The sequence below is a fragment of the Euprymna scolopes genome, chromosome 42 (genome assembly GCF_053919585.1).
Source record: "Euprymna scolopes isolate OS-2025 chromosome 42, ASM5391958v1, whole genome shotgun sequence".
NCBI lineage: Eukaryota > Metazoa > Mollusca > Cephalopoda > Sepiida > Sepiolidae > Euprymna > Euprymna scolopes.
This window is the reverse complement of record NC_136523.1, coordinates 44,823,903-44,842,646: the sequence shown is the minus strand read 5'-3', so window position 1 is coordinate 44,842,646 and position 18,744 is coordinate 44,823,903. Positions and strand designations below refer to the sequence as shown.

Sequence of the window (18,744 nt, the reverse complement as noted above, 5' to 3'; positions counted from 1 at the left end):
GAGCCTATCGGAGAGAAATGATTTAATGATTGAGAAAACATTTCCAGCTATACCGTAGCTGAAAATCTTGTGAAGTAGGCTCTTATGCCATACCTTGTCGAAGGCCTTTGATATGTCAAGAGCAATTGCCCTAGAAAGGAAGCCTTTGTCAAGAGATTCACTAATCCTGTGGGATATAACCGTCAGCACATCTGCGGTAGATCTTGCAGAGCGGAAACCATATTGTGTCACTAAGAATTCCTGCTGAGGTGGTTGACTATTTCTCTATTTACTATGGATTCCAGCAACTTACTCATAACACACAGGAGACTTATTGGTCTGTACTGAGAGAGAGATGACTTATCACCTGAATTCTTAAATACAGGGCAAACTGATGAGGTCTTCCAGGGAGTCGGAAAGCACTTCTTCTTAAGGCAGCGCTTAAATAGTTTCGTAAGTATGGGAGCAAGTTCTGGTTGAAGCTTTTTTAACGTGGTGAAGCAATAATTATGAAGATGAGGATAAGTCTGAAAATAAAGATTATCAAGTTCAAAAGATATACCAGAAAAAGTCAGTGGTTACATGAGTTGAATGTTGTAAAATAAAATTTAAAAAATAACAGAGCAGTAATCCAAATATAAATTATCAATCCTTTCCTCAAAATTCTGCAACATAATTCTTTTATACAATGAATATTTTTTCTAACATTCATGTTGATATGTGTTAAATGACTTTTAGAAATTAACTTTTAAACTAACCTATCTCTGGCCAGGTCTTTATTTACCTCTCTTTCTTTCAAGTCCATCCTTATCATTTCCTATCATGTTTCCCTTGAACTTTTTCTGTGAACTGACCCTGCTACTTCAACTGTTCCACATCTAATTCAAAATCTCTCATCCATTCTTTCAGTGTGACCATACAATCAAAAACTACTTTTCTGCACATCTCAGTTTTTTTTTGTTTTTTTTTTTTTTGTTTTTTTTTTTAGATCAGATTTAAGTTTGTCTTTAGGACTCATTACATCTGCCTATTGTTTTTATCCATGCAATATATATTCTCAATCCTCACAGGTTAGGGTTCTTTTTCATACATCATCATACTGCATCTTCTTTTGGTCAACAGTGGTAACACTCAGCTGGTTAGTAATGGTCAAAGTTCCTTAAACTTACTCAATATAATCCTAACTCTTCCAATCGCACTAGCACCTGCTCCATCCTGTGCTCTAATGATAGCACGAACATAACAAAACTTATCTTAAAGAAGAATCTTAATTGTGTGTCTGCCAGACCTTTTATAAAAATCACTTTGATCTACATATCTCTGAGAAATCAGTTTGAGTTTTGATTTTTTTTTAATTTAAAAATTAATTTTAATTTATTAGCAACATTTTTTTTTTTTTGTAGTGTTTGTTTTGAATAGTAGAGTATTTTTGTAGTAAGACTTTGAATACGATTCAATATAGCAATTTTGTTTGATTCTCAATCTGAATCTGTTCAAAAAATAATCCATTTCAAAAACAAACATTTATTGAGTTTATGTGAGACTTAAGTTTTGTTACCAGACCAATTTGCTTCATGGAGTCATTTGGCATGCGTGTTACTCAAGCATTCATTGTCAAAAGTGCATGCTGGTTCTTTACCTTTGTCTTTTCCACAACAGAATTTCTAAAATTGCCTTGATCACTTGTCGACCCTCCAACCCCTGCTATATTCATCTGTGCAACTGATTGATTGTGACTGAATTGTGCAAGAAATGTACATGAATTTTTCATCTTTGTTTTTAAAAACAAAAATGCATCAACATTGTATTGTGAAAATAACACCAAATTTCTGAACAGTGCATCATTACTAAAGTATTTAAAAGATTAACAATTTAAAGATAAACTTTTCATGAGTTTGAAAATTGACCAGTAATTTTTAAATAATCAAATGAAATCTAAATTATTAGGAGGTGAGTTTTCACTTTTTTTGTGAAATTTCACTGTTTTAATCTAGAAAAGACATTTCTATTTTAATCAAAGTGAATTCTAAACATTTTTTTAATTTTATATAAGACTAACAGGGGTACCTGGCGTTGTCCAGGTGTGTGGAGGTGTGGTAAGGAATGGGGGGGGGGGGTCAAAACAACAGTAGGCTGTTTGGGTGAAGAGCGCTGTTAAAAAAAATGGTAGTAGGCAGGGAAGCTCAAACTCGTAACGCGAACGAGAAAAAGAGAGTGAAAAAGAAAACATGACGTCTTCGCCGATGCATCCATGGCGAAACCGGAAGTCGCGAACATCGAAATTAAGCATAGTCAATGCAACAGTGATGATGACTTGTGAAAATGTTGGCGAAAAAGTGACCCCCCCCCCTCCTTGTTCAAAACAGCCGAGTTGAGGGTGAAAGAATGAATGCTTTGGGCCAATTTTTCGATATTTGTCGTCCAAGACATCGAGCTTCAAAACTGATCTCGTGAAGATCTGTCATGTGTGTCAAGATTTTGCAAGACATTCAAAAACACACACACACACACATACATTTTGCCTTTTATACATGGATGCCCGGCATTGGCCAGGTGTTTGGAAGTATGTTGAGAAAAAACAAAATGTGGTAAGCAGGCTCGAACCAGTAACGCACCAGAGGAAAAAAAGCTGAAAAAAAAACCAGTCTTACCGATGTGCCTACTGTGGTTGTGACGTCACAGACAATCGAAATATCGCTTTTTAAGCGACGTCGTGAACGCAAGGGTTAAATGACTTGCAAAAAAATCGACCCTCCCTGTCAAAAACTGCCCAGTTGAGGGTGAAGGAATTGATGTTTTTGGCCAATTTTTCGATGTTTTGTCGCCCAAAGGGTCGAGCTTCGAAATGATACCGATCTTGTGAAAATCCGTCGCCTCTGTCGAAAGTTTTAGGCATACATACATTTAAACAGACAGGTAAGATTTATATTGTAGATGATGATTTCTGTTAAATCACGTTTTAGTTTTATCTCATGTTTTTTTCTTCTTCTTTCTCCCTTTTTGTCTTGCTTTCTACATCTCCCTCCGTTTCCTTATAACTGTCTTTTGTATCTTTCTTAATTTTGACTTTGTTGAAACTGGAGTTTTTTTGTTTTTGTTTTGTGGAAAATAATTATCAAATTGCTGCTAAATAGATTATCTGTCCACACATCTTGATTTTAATGATTTTCTTATCTTTATTATTTTCACAATGTTTGATTACATGAATTTTGTACTGAACCCTTTATTGAGGGGTGAGATTGTTTATTGTCATAACCAGATATAAGTATTGTTATTCTTGGTTACCATTGTAAGAATGAAAACGTCAACCTCCACAAGACTCGCTTTGTTGAAGGTTCAAGATCAGTCCTTATTACGGGCGATGATAAATAAGAATACCACAAATAACACTTCTCAATCATGGCTGAAGGAACAACAACAGTCTCACTTTATGGATTAAATAAAGGGTTCAGTCCAAAATTCTAGTGTTTGACATAAAAATTTCCAAATTCAAAAAGATACACCTGAAGAAGGTCAGAGACTGAATCGTCTGAAAAATTGTGAAAATAACAACTAAAGCATTTGTTAATTGACTTGTTTAAAATTTTGTTTAAAAAATTTTTTTGACGTTATTTTTAAAAATCAAAAAAATGATTCTAACATTCTATTTTATTTTCCTTCACAGGGACTGGCGAGTCTGGAAAGAGTACCTTTATTAAACAGATGAGAATTATCCATGGCGCTGGTTACTCAGAAGAAGATCGAAAAGGCTTTGAGAAAATTGTCTACCAAAACATATTTTCAGCCATCCAAACTCTTATTGCCGCCATGGATACATTAAGTTTAGAGTACAAAAATCCTGAGAATAATGTAAGTGTCTTTGTCTTTTGGACTATTGTCCTCATCAGTGTTAATTTAGGGATTTCGCTTGAATTCTGTAACCTGAATAGTTTTATTTTTCAAAAAATCGAACCTGGAATGATTTTAACCATGTAAAATCTGCCCACGATATAAACATTTATTTTCTTAAAAATCAGTTCTACAAATACTTTTCCTTGCTCTTTTCCCTTTAAGACACAAAAAACTTAAAAAGAAAGTGTTTTTTTTTTTTTTTTTTTTTTTTTTTCCACATTTTAAAAATGGGAGAAGTAGAAATGAGAGGATATAACATTGATGTAAAAATAGGCAGAAGGGAGATATCAAAGCAAATTATTTTTTTATTTAATATATATTAGTGTTGGGATGATTAATCGGGAATCGAAAAAATCGGAAGATTTGGAGGAGTCAGTATTGAAATCGGAAAAATTGATGCCTATTTTCCGATGCCAAAACGATTCTTTTAATTATCTTTTTTTTATTTTATTTTTATTAAAGTAAGACCTTCCATTGCTGGTAATAATAAAATAATAAATATTTATTGATTTTAAAATACAAGTAAAGCTAAAATCAATAGTTGATCCTTCACAAGTGTATTTTGACATTTAGGAAAATATCTGCATATTAAACGTGTTTTTACGAAAATCCGGGGAAAATAACAATCTTATAGTTAAATAATTAGAGATTTATAAAGAATCAGAATCCAAATTTAGCATGGAATCGGTAATTGTATCAGAATCAGGGGAAAATATTGGAAGCGTCCCATCACTAATATATATATATATATATATATATATATATATATATAATGTTCTAGAAATATTTCTTCTACACTACGGAACTATTTTATTTCCTCTAAAAAAAAATAATAAATTTTCAAAATTCCTTCAATTATGAGATAACTTCTATTGTATTCTGTTTTTGAATATTTGATAATTCAATAATGAAAACATTTTATGCGTCATCAGTTTTTACTTTCCTTATTCTTTTTTGGTCAATACTTTTGGTACTAGAAGATACAAAAGAATCGGTTTCATTAGTAAGATAAGCCAAATATTGGTTTGTGTTAGAAAGAAAAATTTCATTTCCAATCGATTTCATCAATTTTCATATTTAATCCAATCAGTTTTTGTTAATATGGATGGAGTGGGAGAAGCTAACCTTCCCACAGTTTCAAATCCTAATAGTTCTACTCATATCACGGAGTTCTAATTCAATAACATGTAATTTCTTTCATATTCACTAATGAAAAAGAATACTTTCTCTCCCCACCTTTTTTTTTGTTTCTATTTTTGCTGACATCTGACTCTTAGAGATGTGGCGAGCAGTCTGGTTTATGTGATTAATAGCATAATTTTTGTAACTGCTGCCATGGGTCAAAAGATTATTAACTTGCTGTAATTAGTCTGAGTTTCAACCACACCTGGAGTATGATCATTTTTTTACTGATTTTGTCTTAAAATGAACTTCAAAATACAATATTAAGTAGATTTTTTTTTAATTGTAATTTATGGAAATTAAAACCCAGCCAAAACTGGATGGCTATAAACAGGAATGAGTTCTACTTTTTAGCAGAATTTCATTTTTACTTAATCCAGAAAAACAGATTTTCACTTAAAAATCACTAGAGTTTCCCATGGAGATGAGTTTTTAACTTTTTTTCTTTTTTTAATACAAAAAGCTTATTTCTTTTAAATTGCTAATTTTTTTCATTGCTATTTATTTCTCTCACTTTGTCTTCCTTTCTTTTTGCTGCTTTTTCTCTCTTCCACTTTCCTTTTCCTCCTTATGACAGCCTCATGACTGAAAACCTCACAAAATGTAGACATCTTTTCTTGGTTTTCCTCAAATCTTCATAAATTGTTTTCCTGTGGAATTCTTCATTTCACATTTTCTTTGGCCATTTAAAATTTATCACATCATTTAGCTTTCAAAAAAAAGACTTGTAAATGTCTTGTTACATGTTGCAAGTCATTATCTTCAGTTTATTGCAGAAATATTTTCATGGAACGCTGTGTTCATGTTTCCCTGCTGCATTTAGTGCTGTTAGCTGCGTTCTTTTGAAATTTTTATGTAAACTTGTACTTTGCATCTCTCCTAATCTTGTCTTGTTTTTGACGGGCAGCGATTTGTGTACTTCATAACACAGTCAAGAGTAGATTGGCAGATCTTCGACATGAGTTGGCAAAGTTTCCATAGTTGATTGTAGTCGTGAAGTGTTTTGGGGATGGTGTATTCTGTTTGGTGATATTTATCTTTGAGTCTTGAGGAGTACTGCTATTACTCCTTTCAATTCTGATTATGCTTCATTTTTTTTAGTATAAATATTTATTTTCATGCAATATTGCCGATCTTGGAATTTTAAAGTAAATTTCGGTTTGTTATGTTAAGTCATTTTGGCATAATAGATTTTCTCTTGAAAAACATGTATTAAAACTTTTTTGTTTTTGTTTGTTTTTTTCATTTAACTAAAATATCAAGGAAACTTCTGGTCTGAATAAAGACAATCCCTATAATAGGCCGAGGGTTTTAACACTTAGGATCTTTTAGCAATGTTTCCATTTAGCAGATATCTTTTTGCTTATACTTCACTCATTCAAATTAATAAGACCTGAGAAAATAGTATTTCAAGGCTGTAAATATGAAAAGATGTCAGGGGAAAATTCTAGTGATTGTGAAAATGACTTGGCTCAGAAATGCTCAGATGTCTATGCATTTTGTAAAGTCCATTTACTTTACAATAGAAAAATCAAAATGGTGGCACACAAATGATTTTATGCTCAACAGTCATGTGAAAGTAACGTGAATTCTCGCTGTTCGTATGCAAATTAGATGATCCTAGGATGCTTAAAAGCAAGTTATTTGAAGAACAGGGAAGCTTGTGTGAAGGCGAGCCATGCATACATACTACCTTCAAATGTGACAGATTACTTCACACGAAAACAAAAGGGGATGAAGAAGAAAAACTTGAAAAAGATTGACATGAAAGTTTACAAAAAAACATCTAAAACTGATTAACAAATTTAGTTTTAAAAAATTATAACCATATGAATTACTGCTTTGATGCGTTTTGTTTTTAATAATTGCATAAATTAGTTTTCAAAATGAGATTTCACTTTTTACAGAATATTATGTACCTCTTTGCTAGCAAGTTAGACACAAGGTCACCTGTGGTTTTAAGAATCCAGTGCACTAGAATAAGTGTACTCTGACATACAAAAACTTCCTGGGCTGATCCAATCAGCATTCCCAAACAGGGGTGCCTCAGCTACAAAATAACTTTCAGGATTATATCCTACTTGACTAAATTTCTGACAGTATAGATGTAGCACTCTTTAAAATAATAACGCTTAAATACACGTATTTGGTGATTTTTAATGTCCATCACGGTAATTAGCTTGGTTTCTCCAGCTACACTGATGCAGCTACAATGGCGCATATAGTTCCTCTATATCGCGTTTATAGAGGTGGAATCGAATCAAGACGCCCAGTTACAAGACCGGAGTGGTCTTGGCGTCACACCTCCGTAGAAGTAGACTCACCCGCTTGCATAAGAAGCAAGAGTGGACTACTTAAACAAGACATTCCCAGCAACGAGTATGTTTCCAAATATACGTCATCTTGCCGACATTTTACAGCGTTTACTTTCACAGATTGCCACTTTGCCAACCCGCCTCCAAGATTGTGAGGATCAACATGCACTTATTGATTTATTCTTGACTACATTACATGAGGCTTGTGTTATGAATATCTATAGCATTCCCTGGTAGGGGTGCCTCAGCTATAAACTAACCTTTTCGAAAAGTAAATTCTGTAAGGGTAGATGTCTTAGGACTGAATAGAATCGGGTTTCAGCTGAGCCGCAACAAATGTTGGACTGATTTTTTTTTTTTACAGTATGCTTATAATCCAGATATAATTTATGATTATTAAACAGAACCTCAGTTGATAAAATGCAAAATAGTGAAGATTTTGCATTTTATTTTTTTTTTCCTTTTGTTTTATTTTTGTCGACAAAAATTTTCACCCGTGATAAAGCATTTTTTCAAGGGGGGGTGGAGGTTAGAAAGTTTTTATTATAATCAAATTACTTCAGATAAAAATTTGAGTTTGAAGCAAAAAAATAAACATTGATTGCCTGGTGGTGAAAAATAAGGCAACTTTTTCAAAAATTAAAATCCTTTGATATTTTAACCCATTATCTCATACCTGATCAGCTAAATAAATGCAAATGGTTTTGTTTATCACAATTCTATTAATGTTAAAATGATTCCCTGTAATTTAAATCAGTAATAGGAAAGTCTTCTGAAATGTTCTGTGTGTGTGTGTGTGTGTGTGTGTGTGTGTATATGATTGATGATTGCAATGTCTTGTCAGACGAGTGCCACTCTCTCAGACACATGAACCCAAAAATGACTTCCATTTTCACAGGACCATTTTAAATGACAAATGCCTGAGAAAGTATCTATACACAGATGATGTTACAGAGTCTTAGCTTTGTACGACTACTAAGTCTCTCTCTCGGTTCAAAATGTTGAGATCCAGCGACAAGCAAGAGCAAGATAGCCAGCAACAAGTTAAACTGCAAACCAGCTTAATGCGGATACTGGCCTCCCACTTTCTGGTTTTTTAAATCAGAGATCTGCTTCTCCTAGAAAGGTTGCCTTCACCACGGCTTTCAGGAGCCCTCTCCACGGCTTTCAGGAGCCCTCTCCACACCAACACACACATACACACACACAAACACACATGGTGCTAGTTGGCCGTTGACCCCAAAAACGGGTTCATTCGCCCTTTGGAAGGTCTTGTTTTTAATCCTTCAGGGAGACTAGCCACCCTCCTCACCAAACAAGTCTGGTGGGGGAACCAGTTAATCGCCGGTGACCCGACCTGAGGCAGGTAGTACTGGATTACATGGTACCAGTAGCATATGACATGACCTATGCTATATATATATATATATATATATATATATATATATATATATATATTACAATAGAAAATATGAGCATGAAAAGTAATATGGTTAAGCTTAAACATGGAAAAGTAAAGGACTAGTTGTTAAAACTGGAAAAGAAAAGGACAAGATATTTTAGTAAAAAATATAATAAATTTATAACTTAAAATATTGCAGCATTAAGAATTGATTATATAATGTTATAAATTAAAAAAATAAATTCTTAATGCTGCAATATTTTAAGTTATAAATTTATATTTTTACTAGAATAGCTTGTCCTTTTCTTTTCCAGTTTTAACAACTAGTCCTTTACTTTTCCATGTTTAAGCTTAACTATATTACTTTTCATGCTTGCATTTTTCTATTGTAATCCATGATTTTTTTTCCAGGCTTCCAGTAAATTCGCTTGTTCTTTGTTTAATTTCAGTTTTATTTTTTTGCCCCTCCCCTAAACACATATGTAATAACAATGTATGGCACTCGTCTGCTTTCAATGCCCCCCCCCCAATTATCTCCCTTTCATGCTCTCTGTTTCACTTGTTACTTCTCTTTTTGAGACAGCAGTGAATTAGTAGCTGAAGCAATGTGGTTGCTAGGGAAACTAGTCATAAAAAGCGTCGCTCACCTCCTTACATATTATGATTTTGAACACCAGAAAATTCATAAGTCTTGTTTTACTGAACGAAAATTGAAAATTTAGTTTTCACAATATAGTTGAGAAGGTGATCTATAAATTGTATATAATTGTTTGAAATTTGGTCGAAAAATGAGTGAGCGTTGAAGCTTTAAAGCAGTTCTAAATGACTAAAACTGCCACTTAACTACCGTGTTTGAATGATATACACACATTTTATTTGTATTGCATAATGCATTTATATATCGCTAAACATTCATAAGCATATTTCTGTCAAGCAGTTACAAGTACCTAGAAACCTCTTCAGCTGATATTACTTATACAAAAGTAGTTTCTTCCAATTTTCATTACAAGCTCTACATTTGTATAAGTAATATCGCCTAAAGAAGTCTCTAGTTACTTGCTGACCAAAACATACTCATGAATGTGTAGCAACATATAAATGCTTGTATAAAATAAATAAAAAGTATATCTTGCTCTACTTTGGTATTGAGCACTCTTGTATAAACCTCGCTAAAATTTGTTAGCTGCTTCACCTCTTGAAAATATACTGGAATTATGTATGTAAAATTTCAAAAGACTGATCTTTGTGAAGGAAAAACATCAGAATTTTTTTTTTTTTTTTACTCAAGTTCCACCCCTTACAAAGTATATCGCAACTTGGACATTAGGGGCTACTATTTGGGGCCATGTCTAGGAAAGATTAACAAGACATTTGTTTATGTTATATTTAAATTCTGCATATCAGTACATCCAGGGAAGCAGGTAGCAAGAAGGGAATTCTAAAGTAAAGGAAAGAAGCTATTAGAATAGAAAACTTTCTGGCATTTAGGGACAACAGTGAAGGCGTGAAATCTTATTGCTGAGTGGGTTTGTCGGGGATATGTATGTTGAGGGGGTACAAGTGAAACCAGTTCATCAGAACACATTCCATTAAAATATTTGTAAAACAGGCACAGTAATGCAACATTGCGGTGATGAGACAGGGACTGGAGCTTAGTTGATTAAGTGGACCAACTAGATTGACAATTCTTTTTTTAACTTTATCCAAGAGGGAGAGACTAGTGGTAGATGCACCAGCCCAGATGTGGCAACAATACTCCATGCATGGGCGAGTGGTGGCCTTGTAAAGGTACAGGATACTCTCAGGTTAGTCTTTTAGCTCGATGGAGGGAACCCACCTTCTTTGCAGCAGCCTTTGCAATGTCCTCTATGTATTTGTTCCAGTTCATATTACCCACAAATATTAGGCTGAGGAGTTTGAAGGTAGAATTCTCAGATAGGGTGCTATTTGTCATGAATATGTAATATATATAATATATGTAAGGGTTTTGAAGAGCACTATGTGGATTATGTTTTCTTAAGGTGTGTTTTAAGAAAGCATGGAAATTGTGTCAGAATATAAAACAGGAACAGAAGTGCGCTGTATATGATTGGTTCCTTATGTCAAAAGCTGGATGTGTAAATCATCTTGTCACACAATGAAAGACTGGAGCAACAGTTTTGTGAAGAGACTATAACAGCACAAACCTTGAATGCTAAATTATATTTTTGGTCTAATCTGAAAGTGGCCTTGATTCAATTCTAAGGATTGTAATTGTCTTATGTTCGCTAATATATGTATGCAATAACATTGTCAGTATTAACAATGATTAAAAAAAAAAAAGAAAAGATAAATGACTAAAATTTTTCTGAAAACATTTTTCATTTTCAGGGGAGTTAATTTAAATAAAAATTAGTTTTTAAAATTGCAAAAGATTTATATTAAAAAGATGCAAGTTATACATTTAACAAGAATACTTAGAAGAGCTAGATTAAAACTAGTTTAATCATAGGGATTTTTTTTTCCTGTGTCCCCATCCCCATAAGAGTATTATGTTCTGAAAGAACGATATGCTCTTTCATTGAAAAGTTAAATTGGTTGGCTCAGAAAATGTTTCTATGGCAAAATTTTTATATTTCTTTGAGTTTTGGTGTAATTTCATTTTTTTTTTTTTTTTGTTCTTGTGCTTTTTTTCTTTTCTTTTTTTTTTAACAGTTCTTGCTGTAAAATGTTAATTTTTTGCTACACGTTAAACTATTGATGAAGTAGGGAAATAGATAACTTGTTTCATCAAAGTATGACTTCCTGTCTCCTTTCTTCCACATACGCACTTATAATAACTAGAATCTTTCTCAACATGCTAATTGCAGCAATGTCAGATGAAAGTGTGTTAAAAACAGAACATCTCCATGTCAGATTAGTTTAGATCGAACTCCCCACATAATGGTGCATCATATGTGTAACATTTTTATCAGTCTTTTTTGTATGAGAAAAGGCTGATTTCTCATAAATCATAAGTCATACATCATTTTTGTTGCTATTTGACTGAATTTTATTTTTATTTTTTCCTCTCGTTTTGTTTCTTTTTCCTGTTTTTCTCTTCCACTGTCCCTTTGTTTTGCTGTATCTTTCTTGTCCCTCTTAGAACAGTTCTCTCTGAAAGCTAAAATGTTAATTTTGTCATATAGGCGAAAATTTCAATAAACTCATGAAAGGATAGTGAAGTTAGATGACTCTTGTTTTTGTAATTCATATATATAATTAGTAGAAAATACACAAACAGCAATTTGTATGTCTAATTTGCATAACTGTTTTTTAAAAAAAAGCTTTATATTAAATTAATGTTTGCCATTATTCATTTGTAATTTTATTGTCATATATATATATATATATATATAATGAGTGTGTGTAATACTGTTGTAACTATCCAGGTGTTATCTCACCTGACAAACTTATAAAACCCTTTCCTTGTGTGGCTTTTTGGTGTTGATAAGCGATGACTCATTAGCACAAAAATAAATCCAGGTTTCAATGAAATGAAAATTCTTTACCAATCTAATGCCAATTTATGGTAAACGAGAATCGGTCATGATAGAAACGATTTAGATCAAACAAACGGCCGTCATATTCAACTTTTTGTTAAGTAACAAAATGAATGTTATCTGAAAAGTAAATGTTTCTTTTTCATTTTTTTGCATCTCCTCCCCCCCCCCCCCCCCCGACAAAAGGAGAGTGGACCTGTAAATTCATCCTTGTCCATTCATACTTTTCTCAATAGTTACGTCTTGGAATTTTTTGAAATTTTGCACAAACATTAAACATGATACGAGTAAAAATGTAACAACAGATTTTCCGGGAAAACTCCAGTTGCCCCCCTAGGGGTGCCTTTCGGGTGAAAATGGCTAAAATTGACACTTTTGTGCTTATTAAAAAAAAAATTGATACCTTGGATTTTTATAAAACTTTCTGAAAAGTTGTAACTAACTGATTTCTATATAATTTTGCGATAACTCTTGGGTGTGCCCCAGGGGCTCTTTTAGGGCTAATAAAAACACTTCATTTTTTGGAACTATTTTACCATATTTGTCCAAAATTTTTTGTGTATGTCTATTTAGCAGTTTTGCATGGTGCTGAACTCAAATTTGAATATGTTAAGCTCTTGGGGACTTTTAGGGCTAAATGGAGGGGTGGGGGTCAATGATGGACTTAGTCATTTCTTTTTTTGCCTGATGCAGAACTCAAATTTACATATGTTAAGGCCTAAAACTGCACCGTGTGTCCATTTTCACCAGGATTTGACGTCCCCTGGGGACTTTTCGGGCTAAATGGAGAGAGGAATGCTGAACTTAGTAATTTTTTTATACCTCATTCACTGTGCACTCATGGGGGACCATGCGTGCTTTACTTGTTTTTTTATAAAGTAACATAATTTTGTTTTGTTTTATTTCTTTCATTATGATTAGTTTTCATTTATCATAACTTGATGTGTGATGTTTGTAAGGAATTCTTTTACTTCTTTCAAACCTGCATATTTTTTTTGCGTATTAATGAGTCGCCATTTATCAATGCTCAAAGGCCACACAAAGATAAAGGTTTTAAGTTTGTCAAGTGAACGGTGGCACAAACACCTTGAGGATTTGAAACACTAGTCTCAAATCAAATAAATCCTGTACTATCAGCCAATCTCCAACCTCTGTCCCATCACTGCAGTGTTGCATACCTGTGCCTGTTATATAAGTATTTTAATGGAATGTGTTCTGAACTCCTATAAGATTTGTACCTCCTCAACATACACACTCCCAACTAACACGACAAGCAGCAAATCCCACCCTTTCATTGTTGAGGTCTCTAGATGCTGGAAAGAATTCTAATCTAATAGTTTCTTCCCTTGGGCTGCTAGACTTTAGAATTCCTTCCATTTTCTGCTTTTCTGACTGTACTAACCTACAGAAGTTTAAATGTAATGTGAACAGACATCTTTCTGCTCAACTCCCCACAATCTCTTATTAGAAATTGTCCCAATTAGTAGCCCTTTGCTTTCCAAGTGGCAATATTCTTTGTTTGTTGGGGGAAAAGACTTTTCTAAAAAAAAAAAAAAAAATGTAAATTGGGCAGAATTTGATTATTTAAGAAAAAACTTGTCAAGAATTTGGTAACATTGAACTTGAAAAATGTTGTAGTTAGCTGAGCAGCTCTGTGGTATTGTTCCACGGATAGGTAGTTCTGGAGAATAACTTTGTCCACAGAAGTTCCATTTAGTTTTAAGTACGCAGAAAGGAAAATTACTTTTGGCATTGGTTGTAATTAGACAAGTTTTTTCTGTGAATGTTTTACTTGGGGGGGGGGTAGCATAGATTAGAGCTCAGTCAAGCATGTACCATGAAAATAACAATAGTAGAAAGACTAGAATGTCTCTTTTATAAGAGAGGCTGTAAAAAAGAGAACATTCTCCACGAGATGTTGGAGTCAATTTTGTTTTTCAAGCAGCACCTCCCCGGATGTGGCAACAGTCCTCCATCTTGGGATGTATTTGACGTATTATAGATGAATAAGATTGCGTCAGGAGAGAGATACTTGGCCAAATTGGGGATCATAGCATTGGTGACGAAAGAAGAGAAGCTTAGTTTAAGTTGTGTTAAAAATAACCAGACCTCCATCTCCCCACTGAACCAGTTGCTGCAGGTCGCCAAGGAATCAAAAATATACTTTTTAGTTATATGCTGTGAACAATTGGCATTTAATTTTTTCATCAATAATATAAATCTCACCTGTCTGTTTAAATGTATGTCCGCCTAAAACTTTCGACAGAGGTGACCGATTTTCACAAGATCGGTATCGTTTTAGAGCTTGACCCTTCAGACGATAAATATCGAAAAATTGGCCGAAAACATTAATTCCTTCACCCTCAACTGGGCACTTTTCTACAAGGAAGGGTCGCTTTTTTGCGATATTTTCGAAAGTCATCCCCTGTTTTCGATTGACTAGCTTTAATTTAAACCCTCACCACTTCCGGTTTGGTGATGGACAAAACGGCAAAGACGTCACTTTCTTTTTTTTCCTCCTTTGTGGTACGGGTTCGAACCTGTCTGCTACCACTTTTTTTTTTTGCTCAACACACCTCCATACACTCGGGCCTCCAATAAACCAGTCATAATTTGGTGATTGAGATACCAAAACAAACATGGTAGCATTCTTAATGTTTTGCAAGGTTTGTGCGTCCATGTTAAGTTTTAGATATGAGAACAAAACGTTTATTTGGGATACCTAGTTACAAACTACTTATTTTATATACAAAACCTACATTTATTGTGTGAATAATTAAGGTAAAAATACCAATGATTTTTATACTGTCTTCGTGATGTGTGCGTTTCATGAAAATGTATGCAAACCTTGGACAGTTAGCATAAACTCTTATCGCCAATCAAAACTCGGATGCATCGTATACTTTAGACATAGGTTTATATTGATCATCGACAAATGTAAAATTTTCAAAACTCAATACAAAATGAAGAAAAGACAGAGACGAGCAGTTTACTAAAATCTGAAGAGATCCATAAACTTATTAAAATTACAACATGTAATATATTTTGAGCATAAAAATCAAGCTAGGAAGAAAATACAAATTATGCTAGGAGATCAGCGAATTACAAGCAAGGAGAAAAAATATGCTAACATATGGGGAACAGGTAAACAAAGGGGTTTTTTTTGTTTGTTTGTTGTTGTTGTTTTTTGTTTTTTTTACTGGTGTTCACACCTAACAAGGCATATTGCCACTTGAGCATAAGGGGCTACTATTTAGGACTATGCTTAGGGAAGATGTTGGTTTCTACTACATTTAAACTTCTGCATATCAGTACTGTCAGTGAACTAGGTAGCAAGAAGGGAATTCCAAAGTCTAGCTGTTTGAGGGAAGAAACTATTAGAGTAAAAAGCTTTTTGACATTTAGAGACTTAAACAGTGAAGAGGTATGATTTTGTTGCTAAGGATGTTTGTCAGGGATATGTACGTCAAGAGGGCAAAAGTGTAAAGAGTTCATCAGATGATGAAAGAAAAAATACTAAAAAAAATGTAATACTAGCACGTTTTTTTTTTTTTTTTTTTTTTTTAAACTGCTATTTCATCCCAAACAAGGCACAGTGCTATTTGAACACAAGGGGCTACTATTTGGGATTAATTTGATAGGAATACAATGTAAGGAGTTGAGCAGTGAAATACCTGTTCACACTACACTTAAACTTCTGCATGTCTGTACAGCCAAGGAGGTAGGGACCCGGGAAGGAATTCCAAAGTCTAGCAAATCGGGGGGTGGGGGAAAAACGTTTTAAAATAGAAGGCTTTTCAACATCTAAGTATTTCTACAATGTAGGGGTAGAATTTTTCAGCTTGTCAAGTTAGTCTGGTCTAGTTAGATCGTTAGCACATTTCATTAAAATACCTGTAAAACAGGCACATAGTTTCTTTGTCTGCTTGGAGCGTTTTCCTGGGCTATAGCTGTGTAGGAGTCTACTTTCTTTGTATTGGAGAGCATGAAAGGATCTAGTTGCAACTGGGAGATAAGATTTGTCGGATTTGTATATAGGAAATTCTGGCCAGTGGTCTGATGCTGGTCAGTCGATTCAAACAGTTGTGATCAAAGACCTATAGTCTGTGCAGATCTTCCTGCCGTTGTAAAAAAGTAGATGATAAATCTGAATGTTCATATCTAGTTAGATTTTATTCTGTGAAGAAAGACTGGTTTGTAGATGACAGAACGCTGACCTAGTACTGCTGGTATGATGCTGAATTTCATCCTTGTCCTGACCTCTTGACATATTTGCCATTAAAAAAAGTTTTTTATTATCACTTCACATTATTGCAATAGCCATTTACCATTGGTAATGGTTGTTGGCGTTATATGGAATTTTAGTGGCAATAGGATTTTTGTTAGTTTCAGTTTCTTTTGGGCTCATGATTTTTTATTTTTCTATTAACTTGTGGTGGGTTAAAGTTTGTTCGTTTTATTGGGGGTTTGGTTTTTTTTGTTGTTTTTTTTATAAAAATCGCTCCAAACAATGCCACTTGCATTTTAAAAATAAAATGCCACTTGAAGGTAACTAACAAATGAGGGATAGACTCCAACCCTGAAAAAAGTAATTCTTTTCCCTTTGTCAGAAGCATTGCTTATGGAATGTGACCACTAAAAGATCAATTAAGGGAAGTGAGTGATGAGATTGCTGAAAGGCAAAAGAATTTTCGTTAATATTTTGTAGTTTTTATCATTTTCATGTGTTGTATGCTATCCATCACCCTTTTAATCAGAATTGTGCCTAGTGCTTCTAAAATTATTGGTATTACAGTGATTTTTTAAATTTTTTATTTCTTTCACATTGGGAGTTGTCACACAGCTCGTTTGTCATAACCATTGATATATCGTTGGGGGGGGGGTGAATGATGTTCCCTGAATCTAAATGACAAGTCTTCTCAGATTTCCAATACTCTGCGCTTTTTTTATGATCACTATTTAAAATGATTTTTCCATTCTCGCAACAGCTGTTTACTAGTGATTCCTCTCTGATAACGGCTTGTCTTTTACTGGAATTTGAATGATAATAAGCCATCCTTAAAATTTCAATATTTTCTGCACCTTTCTGGTTGAATAAATGAACATATCTCGGCTCAAACAAAAATTTATTCATCGAAATAAGCATCATCAGAATAAACACTTTTGCCAACGCAAAGCAAGTGTATTTATGCCAGTAATGTAAAAATCTTGCGTTCTGGTGGCGATGAAGTCACTGAAGGCATTTTTGATATCGCTTAGGTTTTTGAAGCATTTCTCACATAGAAAGTTATAAAGATGTTTGAAAAAGTGGTAGTTGGTAGGCAAGAAGTTGGAGATGAGGCAGTTTCGTAGCCCAATTCGTTCAACTTCTGCAGGGTCGGTTTAGCAACGTGTGGTCGGGCATTGTCGTGGAGGAGAATTGGGTCTTTTCTGTTGACTAATACTGGGTGTTGTCAAAGTTTCTGATGCATTTCATCGATTTGTTGACAGAACTTCCCCACCAGAATGGTTTTGTCCACATTCCAAAAAACTGTAATGGATGAGACCAGTCGCAGACCACCAAACAATCAGCATGACCTTCTTTTGGTGCAACTCTGGTTTCAGGAAGTTTTGTTGGCGTCTAACCACTGAGCTGAGCTTTGTTGTAAAGAACCCACTTTTCATCACAAGTCGCAACCATTCAAGAAACGGATCGTTCTTGTTGCATAAAAGAAGGAAAGATGACACTTCATCACTGCATTTTTTTTGGGGGGGGGGTCATTCAATTTGTGAGGCACTCATCAAGTTTTTTTTGTCTTTCCAATCTCTGAGATGGTTGGAAATCATATTTGATTTACGTACTTGTTACAGAATGAAGATGTCATATTCTAAAAATTATGTAATTTAATCAAGTAGTTTTTTTTTGTTTGTTTTTTTTTAACTAAGAAAATCAAAATATATGATTTTTAGCAATTTTATTACTAAACTATATTGAACATAACTTTTTTTTTTATCCCAACACTTGGATTTGAGTTGTCTCCCCCTTATTTCATCAAATTTCATCATCCACAACAAAACTACAACTTAGTCATAAAATTTGATTTTCTTGTATTTTATTTTTAATTGCTGCCACAAGTACCAATTTGAATATGCACAAAAACTTTTACCGAAATGACTGGATTCAGCATTAAATAACTGGAAAAGGGTTGCTATGCCATAAGACAACCCAAAAATCAAAACCTTATTTCTCCTTTTATTTTTCTCCCTAACTTGATACTAGACGACAGTGATTGAGGGTCAATCATTTTGAGAACAAAGAACCAACGTTAAGAAGTAATATTTTTAGAATTTTTTTTTCCCTTGTGGGGGGTTACTAAGAGTTATTATATAGTTAATACCCTTACCCTCTCTCTTTAAATTTTTGTCGGGGAACAATGTTTTCTAGGATTACTGTTTCTACTCCCATACTAAAGTG

At 33.8% G+C, this 18,744-nt stretch overlaps 1 protein-coding gene across 4 annotated transcripts in view; it reads left to right on the top strand.

Moving 5' to 3' along the window:
* LOC145267071 (guanine nucleotide-binding protein G(q) subunit alpha) overlaps positions 1 to 18,744 on the top strand; it is a 170,383-nt gene that overhangs the window by 88,776 nt on the left and 62,863 nt on the right. For all 4 annotated transcript variants that reach the window (XM_080123029.1, XM_080123031.1, XM_080123028.1 and 1 more), the window contains exon 3: positions 3,644 to 3,828. In XM_080123029.1, coding sequence (XP_079979155.1) covers positions 3,644 to 3,828 — 185 coding nt within the window. The remainder of the gene's footprint in view (positions 1 to 3,643; positions 3,829 to 18,744) is intronic.